This window comes from Gastrolobium bilobum, unplaced genomic scaffold, assembly GCF_033153095.1.
Source record: "Gastrolobium bilobum isolate Gb01-03AN ecotype WA unplaced genomic scaffold, APGP_CSIRO_Gbil_v1 utg3796, whole genome shotgun sequence".
NCBI classification, from domain to species: domain Eukaryota; kingdom Viridiplantae; phylum Streptophyta; class Magnoliopsida; order Fabales; family Fabaceae; genus Gastrolobium; species Gastrolobium bilobum.
The window spans coordinates 158,681-171,182 of record NW_026896017.1 but is presented as its reverse complement, the minus strand read 5'-3'; the positions used below and the strand labels follow the sequence as shown (position 1 = coordinate 171,182).

The window sequence follows — 12,502 nt, the reverse complement described above, 5'->3', positions numbered from 1 at the left end:
GGCTGTTGTGATGAGATTGAGAAATTGTCTCGGAGCTTCTTGTGGAATTCAGGAAGCAATGACAGAAGTCCTCACCACGTGGCTTGGAATAGAGTGTGTACCCCGAAAGAGGCTGGTGGTCTAGGTTTTAAATCTCTGAGGGATGTAAACAAAGCCTTTTTGATGAAAATCAGCTTTGGTTTACATACAAAAAAGGAGGCCCTTTGGGTCAAGGTTCTGAAAAGCAAGTATCAAATTGGTGATGATCTCCTTCCTGTGGCTAAAACTTTCTCGAATGCTTCAAACTTGTGGAGAGGTGTGGTAAAGGTCTGGCCTGAGGTAATGGCAAACTCCAACATCATGATAGGTAATGGGGAAAAAACAAGATTCTGGCAGGACCCTTGGATCCCAAACATTGGCAGCCTGAAAGGAAAAATTCAGGAAGTTCTTCCGGATAATCTCCTGCAGGTTAAAGTCTCTGATTATGTGAAATTGGATGGAACTTGGGATTGGCAAAAAATAGGAAATGTGATCAGTCCGGAAGTAGGGAGTCTTATAGAGAGCATGATGCCAGCAATTAAGGATTTGGGAGATGACCGAGTGTGCTGGGGAGACTCTAATGATGGCTGCTTTACTGTTAAATCAGCTTACAACTTATTAAGGAACCCTTATGTTACCCGACCTAACCTCAATTGGAAGATTATCTGGAATTGGAAAGGTCTTAGCAGAATCCAAACTTTCCTTTGGTTATTGTTAGGGGATGACTTAATGACAAACCAAAGAAGGTTCATCAGGCACTTTGCAAATTCCAACCTCTGCCCTCGTTGCTTGGATCACCCTGAGAGCTCTCTTCACGCCATTAGAGACTGCATCTGGTCTCAAAAAGTGTGGAGAGCTCTAGTTGATCCCAGTCAGTGACACCTTTTCTTTGCTAAACCATTGAGAGAGTGGATAGAAGATAATATAAAAACAGATAAACATGGCCCTAGAACCAGGGACTGGTCCCTCCTTTTTGGTATATGTTGCTGGAACCTATGGATAGAAAGGAATAACTTAGTCTTCAATGGGGTGATGCCGAACATCCAGTCAAGCATTCGAAGCACTATGTGCCACTATGAAAATTACATAACAGCAAATATTTCCCTGTTAGCAGGGGGCCTTGTTCAGAAGCCTAGATCAGTTAAGATGATTAAATGGCATCCTCCTCCTTCAGGCTGGTTGAAGATCAATGTGGATGGGGCTAGCTCTAAAGGCGGCTTAAAATCTGGTTGTGGAGGTGTAATTAGAGATAGCAAAGGTGACTGGATTCTGGGCTTCTCCAAAAACCTTGGCCAAGGCAACTCCTTTAGAGCTAAGTTGTGGAGCTGTCTAACTGGGTTGACTCTTGCCTGGGATAGAGGTTTTTCAAACATTATTCTGGAAGGGGACTCAACTCAGGTGCTGGAGTTCATTGATCAGGAAGTCTTGATGGATCACCCTTTGGCTATTATTGGAAGCAAAATAAAAGAGCTCTTAAACAGAAACTGGAACTGGAAACTGAATCACACTCTTCGTGAAGGTAATTTGGTGGCTGATTGGTTGGCTCATCAAGCTTTGATGATGAAGAAGGATATGGTTATTAACCCCTCTCCCCCGCATGGCTCTAGTGTTTAAAGATAGTTTGGGTACTGAGAGACCCAGAATAGCTAGTTAGGGTCTGCTCTCTCTGTAATTTCCAAAAAAAATAAAAAAATCACACTGGTTTATATAAACTCAGTCCATAACAGCGCAACAAAAAAAATGCATATAATTATAAAAATAGATAAAAAAAATAAAGAAAATAATGCTTTGAGGACTGGTGGTGACGTGGGTCAAGGGTCAAGCTCCATCACAGCAAGGGACTTTGATTTGAGTCACGACGGCCGGCATGGGACGATGTCGGAGTGGGGAGGCTCACACAGAAGCGAGGTCGCTAATTTGAGTCACAGCTGCCTACAAGAGACAACGGCAAACTAGGGTGGCTCACAAGAAAGGGCCAACAAGAATAAATGGGGAACATCGTCGTCGACTCATTAGTAAAATTAAAATATATTATACTGGTTTATCTCGCCATACTTAATATACACCATTACAAAAGCTTTTCAGACTATATATTTTCATTTTAAAATTAGCTGCATCGTTTAGGTATGCAGAATTTTTTTGGAACGGGCACGCCTATACTTTGAAAAGCTCTAAACTCTTGCTGCAATGGCCATCGTCAGCACAAGTTGAATGAAATTTCGAATCAAATCGTACCAACCAACTCCGCCCACAAATCAAAAGCACGAAATCCATAACTAGAACATCTAAATATACCCTAACAGAGACAGTCTTAACATACAATGCAGAGGATGATTAGCTTTAAAACATAAAACTAGCACGGCTGGGAAAATCCATTCAGTAACCAACTGAAGCTCCAAATACATATTTGATAAAACAGTCAAAATAGAAGATTAATCAAGCAAATAAAATATATCAGCACAAATTTCCAAAACAACTCTATTCAAATGATAGCCAAAAACGGAACAAAAATAAAAAGGTCAGCGTTTCCCGCCTCCACCACCAAGTTTGGGACCTTTGGATACAGAACCCTTCGGGACATTGCCTTTGCCTTGAGCTTTTTGTGTCTTAGACACAACTTCAGCTTTCTTAGCCTTCTTCTCATCCTTTGTTTTCTTAATCCTCTCTTTAATTTCACTGCACAACATCGTAAATTCAGATAGATATGTTATACATTTTGTATACAAAAAATCAAAGAGCTGATAAAAAAAATTAAGATCCAGAAAATAAATATTATATGATCAATTTCCAAAAAATATATATACGGACATGTTAGAAAATGAGGAAAGCAGAAAAAGAGCTTTCAAACAGTAGGGAGAAACGAAACTCAAAAGAAAAAGACACACCGAAGAGCAGCTTCCCTAGCTGCATCTCGAACTTCTGGCTTTTCAGCTCTTTTCTTCTGGATAACTTCCAAAGTAGCACCAACAATGGATCTAGAGTAAGGCTTTTTGGCGGCACGACGCCTCTTCTTTACAGCCTCTTGAGCAATGTCCTATACATCACATGCACACAAACAATCAAGGAACATGGATGCAACCAGTGGAGGAGTTAAATTGCACAGTAACCAGTTTATATGTGGAATTACTTGGCACATGGTAAAATGAGAAGGTCAAATTCAACACAAGTAGGTGTGCAACAACATTTTCTCCTTCTAAACAAATATTATTAATGGCAATTCTGATTTTACAAGTCATGTTCAGGAGCTTTATAATGGTTCTTATTGTTTATTGTTAAATTTTAACAACCAAACATTCAATTAAATAACCACCTTCTTGTGTTGCTTCCTATACATAGCAGTCCAGGTGAGCTTTGATGGCTTCAAGCGGTTGTGGAAATATCGTTTGCATTTTGAGTTGGAAAACAGGAAGACCTGTAAAATCAGCAAACAGAAACACTCAAATCAGTAACTAATAATGAAAACTACAGAGCACACAAAACATTCAGATCTATCTAAAGCAATACATCATCCCAAATTTCAATGTGAGTACAATTTATGTCACCTGAGAATCACCACGAACAAATCTGATGCCTCTCCCGGGGTATATCTTGGCACCACTGAATCGGCAAAGTTCAGTCCTGACATGGCAATATCAAATACTAATTAGTAATTACTAGACTTATCCAGCCTATAATCTATGTTTAATTATTTCAAAAAACTTTAGAGTTAGGTCCCAGTCCCACAAATTCCTCAAAAGCTAATTTGAAAAAATAAGACATTATCAGACGTTTTTTCTGAAAAGCTAATGTTGTCTCCAAAAAATGGAAACTGCAAGCTATTAAGAGGCAATTCCAAAACAAATCTAAATTTTCGAGCAATAGGTAGCAGGATTGCAATCAAATCATTATATCAAGAAACAAAAAAGAAGAAGAAAAAAACATCACAACAATGTAAATTTTGTTACTGTTGCCTGTATGACCATTCAAAATGTTAAATATAATTACATTTTTGAAATCATGAACACATTCGATCAAATCTAAACTCTCTAGCAGCCAACTAAAATCATCTAATAATAATTACTTAACAGCAGAATATGAAAATCACATAAAAAAGCGTGGAAACCAGCAAGGAAATTGGCAAAACAAAATGCAGCAACATGTCATTCAATCAAACTCGCTAATACCAACTGTAACATCATAAGACAAAATCTCGCCATATTGATATTCAACCAAATACTATGGCAGCAAAATAAGAGGGACAAAAATAAATCAATTTCACAGACAAAAAATAAAAAAGAAAAGAAACACTAAAGTGTAGCAGAGAGTTAAACTCATGTAGTTTAATTGCAAAGCGTTTAGGTTAGCAGCTTCAACAAATCAACATAAGGCTTATTGAATTTTGAACACAGATGAGATTATCAAAGAAGAAGAAGGTGCCATGAATACGTACTTGAGGACCATGGCTGCTGTGGAGGTGGCTGCTAACCCTAAAACCCGAACGCTTTACGATACCGCTATCTATACCCTGGAAATCAAACAAGTAACCTTCTTTATTAACAAAACTACATAAACGCCACTCTTGGGCCCTGTTTTTATTTGGGCCTAACGAGAACAGCTTACTCTGAAAATGTAATTTTAATATGGGCTCCTAGAAAAGGCCCATATGATACGGGAAAGGGAGGAAAAAAATGGGAGAGACAACAATATTACGGATTGGACTTTGCTTTCGGCCAAGCCTTTTAAAAGATTCTTTAGTCCGAAACAAAAGATTAAATGAGAAAAATATTTATTCTTTTAAATAATATAATTTATGGCATTTTATTCTTGCAGGCGAGACTCACATCTTTATTTTTATTTTTTATCCACTCTCTCTCACATGGTCTATCTATTTCTTTCACTTAAAATAACACAATTTTACATCTTTTATAATGACACACACTTTTTTCTTCTTTATATAACGGAATTCTATTAATGTGCGGCTTGTGAAAAATACAAAACTTAAAAATAAAGTTTTTTTTATTTTTTTATTTTTTTGGTAAATGAAAAATAATAATAAAGTATTTAACTTTTGGAAAAAAATCTAAGATATTAAATATCTATGCTTTATATCTTGAATGTCTTGCCCTTCCAATAAATATACACGGGTTACGGGTCAAGCCCTCGTGTATGCATCTAATACTCTCCACTACACTCTCCTCATATCATTAATTTGAGCATGAAGCCCTTGTAGATACATCATTCACTTTTTTCGGTTGATCACCGCCAACGTTTTATATGCTTAATATATATATGTTGTGTTGTTGAGCTTGTAGCTGGAGGAAGGAGTTTCTAACAATTTCACTGATGGAGATTAATCGCGTTTATCACATGATCGAGAAAGATTTAATAGTGCATTAATTGACCTTTCGCTTTAAAGCTTTGTACTACTCTTTGATTAACTTTTATGAAAAAGGTCAGATTAAGTTATTTGAGTCTACAATAATTGAATGATTAGCTTTTTTGTATTAATGCGCTGATATGTGCATAGTATTTTTTAAACAGGCGTGCAATCATGAAAACATATTTCTATTCGAGTTTTCCTATAATTTGATTGAATGAAAGCGAACAAATATACAACTTTATTGATAATAATGATTAAGCATATTAAAATTAAAAATCTAAGATAATTGAAATAAAATATGTCTTATTAAATTATGATTCAATGGATTAATTAATCAATTACGTATTGGTCTATAACTGTATTTTTATATTTACAAAGCAATCAAACATTTTTTTTTGGTAGATAAGCAATCAAACATTTAAAAACTAAACAAAATATTAAGATTAACTTAGATCAAGTCAAATATGTGACATGCATTTGGTTAAGTCATAAATGTAATATAATTAAGCTCGAAAAAAGTTTACCTATATCATTGTTATTAAATGGATTAATAATCGACTCAGGTCAAATTATTGAATTACTGATTCAACTAATAAATTATTGATTGAAATAATTAAATTATATATATATATATATATATATATATATATAATTGATGTGATACCATTGATCTTTTTTTATCTAACGGCTCTCAGATGAAGTGTCAAATTTCAAATTAAATTTGACACTGGTGTCAAAGGATCCTACCTATATATATATATATATATATATATATATATATATATATATATATATATATATATATATATTGAAATTTATAGTAAATATAATAATAATTATAAATATTACATAACGGTGAATGTTATATATACTTTTCCTGATAAGTGGGAACACACATGAAATTGTCTTAAAAAAATTTACACAAAATTGTAAGTATGAGTTGAACCCAAAAACCTATGACTGTTTAATGTGAGTTCAACTCTTACAGACAGCAGTGAATTCTCTAGATCGGACCTAGACTACGAGAGTTTTTTCTGTTCAAACATCCCTCTCAAAAATGGATAAAAAGGGAGGACTCAAAGAGGAATAGCAGAAAATATTTGGATTCAAATAATTTTTTTTCCCTTATTTAGGAAAGAGGAGCATTGACTTGTATACTTCCTAGCATCAATTTTTTTTTCCTAGACTACCCTTCACCGTCAGCCTTTTTAAATGTACCACGGTAAAAGTGACATAATCCAATCTCAGTTAATTATACAGTTTTCTTTCAGATTACTACTTTTTAAAATTTTCTACAAAGTCCTATTAATATTTTTTACAACTTTGAATACAATTTGACTTTATAACAAGTAGGTTTATGTAGCAATAAGGTTTTAGGCATAGCTGTTTTTTTTGGTCAAATTATTGAAATTATAATTGGGCAAGCCATGTGGAAGGAAAACTCGGGAGACCTCATGAGAATATGTGACGCCAAAGAAAAATGAACCATGTTTGCCATCAGCCACACGATCTCTTTATTTGTTGTGAAGCTCTTTGCACCAGAAGATTCTTACCACATATTCAAAATAAACCTTAACGAATAAAAGAAAATTCCAAGCACATATTCACCGTATACCTTAAGTACACAAATACAAGGAAACCAATCATCTCGCTTCCAAGCTTCCTAAATTTCTGTTAATTCAATTTATTGGTAGAAGCCAAACAAAACCGTGATTCGGACAAGGATGTATTTTTCTTAATCTTTTTCTGGCAGTCAGGTAATAGGTTCAACAAAATTAATCGCATAATCAAACTAAAGTCGCGCATAAAATATTCGATCAACCGGCCCTTTTCTTCAATTCTTAGCTAGTTCATTCCCAACGTCCAAAGAGTAAAGTCTAATCATACAGAACAGATTCATCTTTTCAGTTCTTAACTAGTTATATTTGCGTATTATTATATGTCCAAAATTTTGTATGTGAATAGATGAATTGACGGTTGAATGTGTGGTAGAAGTTAATTAACCATTGAACTACAAGAGAATAACAAAAGAAGAACAATCAAATGATAACTGCAATGAGAAAATTGTTAGCTAACACTCAACCAAAACAGATTTTCTCAATGGGGGAGGGAAATCAAGCCTTGTTTATTACATGGAGAAAAGGATCTTCCTTGGGGTCAACTAGGCATTGACCAACATTCCTAAACGCTGTTGTCCTACCCTGAATTCACTAGCTTTTTCACACTGACAATGGATTTGAATGAATACCAACATAAAAAATTTTAAATGAAAAATCAAACAATTGATGCACTGCAATGAGAAGTGTTAGCCAGTAGCTAACACTTATGACTCAAACACAAACGGTGCTTCACAAAGGGGTGAGCAAGCTAGCCTTATTTATTATTTGGAGAAAAAGGATCATCATGTTGGTCAACTAGGCATTGACCAACATTCATGAACGCTGCTGTTGTCCTACCCTGAATTTACAAGCTTTTTTCACACTGACTCCGGAGTATTCCCTTTGTTTGCTACCCACTGCACACTTCAGAAATCATTGACTGCTACAAAAGCCTAAAAATCCCATAAACTCGTGGTTTTGGATCATTCGAATGCTCTTCTCAATGCCCACGACACCTGAAAGAAAAAGGGTCAAAATTTGCTACTTCTGTGCATTACACTAAAACTTAAGTGAAGAAACCATTATATATAGATCAGTAATTGTCGCTTATTTGCTTTACCCATGGTGAGAGCGCTAGCAAAAATGACCCCTGAGAGGATGAATACAATGATTGAGGCCCTTTTAAGAATTGCCATTAATTTTCTTACTAAGAACTGTCCCCAGAAGCCAGCCAAAACGGACACTGTGGTGAGGTATAACGCTGCAAAAGAAATACAACGACAACAATAAGCTACAGATGTTTTCATATGATCAGAACACAACAGATCAGATTACTATATTTTACTATTTTAAAATTTGTTCTTTCACTGAATATGGTGAAATTGTAGACGTAGCCAGAGTACTGAAGTGGAAGGTGAGAGAGAAATGACTGTGTTTATATGAATAGGATATACTATAAACCATGATATAGTACTAGTAGTCATCTATTAACAATTTCCACACAGTCATCTCATTTTCACTCTTACAAGGCACAGAGTGAGAATTAAAAGGCCAGGCAAATTGAAACGAGATCTAAGCACGAGGAGTTGATGAAAACTACCGTAAGGAATGGGGAACCTCTTGAGAAGGTAGAATTCTACCACAGACAGAGATGATGAAAACATCATCACAAATGTTGCTGTTGCACTAGCAACCTGCAATTTAAAACAAACCACATCCTTGAAGGTTAAATTTCTTGAAATTTCAGCATCAAATCAAACTGTGTGGCGCAGTTGAAAGGGTATATATACTCTACCTGGGGGATGACACCAATCTCTATGAGAAGAGGGCCCAAAATGAACCCACCTCCACAACCAAGTAGGCCTCCAACAGTTCCCCCTAAGATACCACATAATGCACAAAATATAATGTGTAAAGCAGTCCATTCAATTGAAGCCTCGCAGATGGATTCCTGGTTTCCTGTGCCCATCCTCTTTTTGTGATCCTTGTATAATTTCACTGCTTCATAGCCAAACACCACAAGTGCTATAGGAAACTGAAACAGTAAGAAGAAAGGTGCAATCATGGCAATAAGTACTGACCCCACTGCATAATAAGTTAAGCAACAAGTTGTGCTTATGTAATTGCTGCTATCATCATACCTGTAAGGAGAAAAGCACCCAATACCATACACCGCAAACCTCTACATTATTCTGCAGACCAACACAAAATAGATTTAAAACAAAAAAACAAAAATTGAACAGACTTGTGATGTGGATAGGGGAGAGAAAGGGGCTTGCCTTGATAACTTGAAGTAGTAGGAAAGAAACCCACACAACCATTAGCATCAAAATCCCTTTCCACTTAAGGTTGAAGCAAAGAATTTGCTGAAGGGTTCAACAAACAAATAAACAAAAAGTCAGTTTCCTACTCACCTACAACGAAATGAAAAAAATTTAAGTGGATGCGAGATTTGCATACCATAGGTGACTTCTCTTCTCTAGGAATCAAAGGCTCATATTCTGTGTCGATTAAAACTGCATATTTGTGGAAACAGTTACTATCACTCGAAACACAATCAAAGAAACAAAATCATATGAAAAAACTACATATACACAGGGTACGCTTTACAGAAAATAAATTGTTCTTATTTCCAAATTTTCATTTATTGATTAAATCTTACGTTCTCCACGAGAATTGACAATAGTCGCTTGTTGCTTGGCCATTTCTTTCTGCAATTAGCGAACGAAAAATCAGAGAGATAAAGCTAACGAGTTTGCTTCTGTTAAATTATTCTGTTGATGGCTTATAAGAATATTAACTAGTCTTAAGTCGTGAAACTTTTACCTTGAGAAGAGTCTCTTCCTTCCACATCTCGGTTGCCTTAAAGAAAGACCTTGAGGAGGTTCCTGTCCAAAAACAACAATAATTAAAAAAACTTATATCAACTAAGAAGTAAGAAGTTATTCATTTAAAGCATAAATGGTTTGGTTTAGCACTAAACTTTTATGTTAACAGTGATGACAGACCTATGAAAAGAATAATGATGAGGACAGTGATGAGCCAGTAAGGGAAAACAACACTGAGGGCGACACCAACAGTGATACCAAGCATGAGCATAGGCTGAAAAATAAGAGCCAGATCGTAGTCTAATATAGGAACCTCTTTCGTTGGATGACGCACTCTAAGGTTATACCAAACCGAAGATGCTGACCCACCCATTATCATACCTGGATGAAGTCAACAACACCAAACTCAATTACAAGAAAGAGATAAAGCAACAACAACTTCCCTGTTGTTAATGGATTAGTAAAAGCAAAAAGCATGGGGGTTGCAACATGCAGAAACATCATGACCAAGAAAAGAGAGAGAGAGAGAGAGAGAGAATTACATTTAGAAAGAGCAGCAGCAGACTTGGTATCAAAACCAAGAATAAGAGTAAGCATTGGAACGAAAATGCCACCACCACCAACCCCACCAACGGTTCCAAAAGCAGATCCCAGAAAGCCAATCACAGTAGCCAAGGCAAGTCTCCAACTAAACTCCAATTCCTGCAACCCCCACCAACAAAGCAAGTATTAATCTTTTCACCGCATCAACGATTCGTTCATGATAAAGTACCTGAATATGGACGTGCGACATACGGGCCAAACTTTATCGGTTCCGGATCCATAACGAAGGGAATTGGGAGAGGGTGATGATAGTGACGAAAGAGATGGTTTGTGGTCATGGGTTTGGGTGAGGAACACCGCAGACAGAACAGCAACAGAGAAACCGGATACGAGGTAGACGATGAATCCTTTGGTGGACATGGACATGGACATGGCGGCCAATTGATTAATTTTGAGGAAGCAAATAACAAAATGGAAAGAAAAACGTTAAGAGAGAGAGAGAGAGTCACGTTTGGGCATGTGTATTTAAGTTGTCCTGCTCCACAGACCACAAGGACGAATATTCTAATAAAATTGTAAGTTGAAAAGGAAATTATAAATTATATATTTTGATAAATATATAATTATAACATTAAAGTTTTTTTTTTGTTGTTGAGAAAACATGTCAAGTTGATGTATTATATTTCCATTGGTGAGATAAGATGCACATAGGACTAATTAATTAGGTTATAATTCTAATTTAAAATATATATTTGATTATATTCTAAATTATGAAAATATTAATAAAAGATAGATTAAATAAAAATATTATTAAATCCGCAATATTTTATTTTCATTAGTTACCCCAATTTCTTTCATTTCCCTATGAGCTTTGACAATATTACTGGAGTACTGAAGATTTGTTACTAAATAAGGCGAAGGAGCTGAGAACCATAATAATACGAAAATCATTAGTTTTTTTTTTTTTTGGATACAACGAAAATCATTAGTTTGTCTGACAAAAACTATCGTGTTGGAAAAAACAATTTCAATATTATAAAATGAGGCTACAATAAATTTTTGGTGCTACTGTTACACCAAAGATTCTACATCCCACTAATAGATTTATTATATGTCAACTAAAGTTTTTTTTTCTGTTAAATTTTTTCTCTCTCCTATGATATGTAAAACTCACATTAATAGAATGCACTCAATCTTGAAACAACAATAACACCAAAGATTTATTCAACTCGTGTAATGCATGTGTATGTGTATGTAACTTTGCAATTTATTTTTATAAAGTATACTCACTTTGAGAAATCAAAATTCAAAAAGAAATTTATTTACAATAAACAATTATTCCATGCACCCCTATTTTTAAATTTAAATAAAATTTAAAAAGTATAAATTAATAAGTAATTATTACAGTTAACAGATAATTAACAACAAAAGTTAACGGTATAATTAGTTTCATGCTTTTAGTTTACATCGTTTATATAACATTTCTCTTTTATTTTTTTCAAATTAATTTATTGATTATTCGACTCATTATTTAAGGGGGAAAAGGGATCTCCGGGACAAAAGTAAAAATAATTTTTAAAACGCTAATATTTTCTCCCTTTTTCCTGCATACGTGTTTTGTAAATCTAACAATATAACTTTCTAATTCTCTTGTGTGTATTCAATACAGAGAAAATATTAAAAATAAATTCATAAAACATGGAGAAATTAAACAAACAAAATATAATATCAGTTAAAATTTATGAAAATTTTCAACGTGGAATTTTAGGTAATTAATAATTTGGCACCTTAAAGGTCATAAGAATAAAATTTTAGTAAAGTTTTCAGTTAATTCGATAAAAAAAAAATAATTTTGACATTTAATTAGTTGCAAACTTTTATTTTTGGGTAGACAGTTAGTTTCAAACTCTAACACGTATATAAACATGTGTTTTTTTTGTATAACATAAAGATATTCACATTCAACCTTCTCATGTCATCTTTTGTCCTGGAAGTATGGCTCCCAAAGTTATCCTTTATTGGACACATGTTCCTTTTTTTCTTCAAATATCTTTAAATTTGCAATACTCAAAAGGAAAAAAATAAAAATAAAAAATTAATTCCTAGAATTTTTATCTAGTTGAGTTTCGGTTCATGTAGCTTTTGTACTTAGATGT

At 34.5% G+C, this 12,502-nt stretch overlaps 2 protein-coding genes across 3 annotated transcripts; both read right to left on the bottom strand.

Annotated features, from left to right (window-relative positions):
- Positions 1-2,398: 2,398 nt before the first annotated feature.
- Positions 2,399-4,522, bottom strand: LOC133297320 (large ribosomal subunit protein eL24). Its single transcript, XM_061496432.1, has 5 exons — positions 4,448-4,522; positions 3,561-3,636; positions 3,329-3,430; positions 2,904-3,052; positions 2,399-2,694 (listed from the first exon to the last, which is right to left on the bottom strand). Exons 1-5 carry the CDS (start codon positions 4,456-4,458, stop codon positions 2,538-2,540), a joined length of 495 nt encoding a protein of 164 aa, XP_061352416.1. The 5' UTR covers positions 4,459-4,522; the 3' UTR covers positions 2,399-2,537.
- A 2,908-nt stretch (positions 4,523-7,430) lies between these two features.
- Positions 7,431-10,847, bottom strand: LOC133297318 (sulfite exporter TauE/SafE family protein 4). Of its 2 annotated transcripts, none has more exons than XM_061496430.1 (12): positions 10,599-10,847; positions 10,346-10,505; positions 9,984-10,184; positions 9,802-9,863; positions 9,638-9,686; positions 9,436-9,491; positions 9,255-9,341; positions 9,117-9,167; positions 8,771-9,010; positions 8,576-8,669; positions 8,096-8,236; positions 7,431-7,991 (listed from the first exon to the last, which is right to left on the bottom strand). In XM_061496430.1, exons 1-12 carry the CDS (start codon positions 10,776-10,778, stop codon positions 7,909-7,911), a joined length of 1,404 nt encoding a protein of 467 aa, XP_061352414.1. In that variant the 5' UTR covers positions 10,779-10,847; the 3' UTR covers positions 7,431-7,908. The 2 variants fall into 2 exon arrangements, with proteins under 2 accessions (XP_061352414.1, XP_061352415.1); XM_061496431.1 differs by having other exon boundaries at positions 10,576-10,734.
- Between the last annotated feature and the right edge of the window lie 1,655 nt (positions 10,848-12,502).

Excerpts from the sequence above, each read along its gene's own strand:
- LOC133297318 (XM_061496430.1), bottom strand. The coding sequence starts at position 10,778 with ATGTCCATGTCCATGTCCACCAAAGGATTCATCGTCTACCTCGTATCC. Across the intron at positions 9,864-9,983 it reads CATCATTATTCTTTTCATAG|GAACCTCCTCAAGGTCTTTC; the intron begins GTCTGTCATCAC and ends GTTTTTGGACAG. Across the intron at positions 9,011-9,116 it reads GGGTGCTTTTCTCCTTACAG|TTTCCTATAGCACTTGTGGT; the intron begins GTATGATGATAG and ends TTACTGTTTCAG.
- LOC133297320 (XM_061496432.1), bottom strand. Across the intron at positions 3,431-3,560 it reads TTGTTCGTGGTGATTCTCAG|GTCTTCCTGTTTTCCAACTC; the intron begins GTGACATAAATT and ends CTGATTTTACAG. Across the intron at positions 2,695-2,903 it reads GCTAGGGAAGCTGCTCTTCG|TGAAATTAAAGAGAGGATTA; the intron begins GTGTGTCTTTTT and ends GATGTTGTGCAG.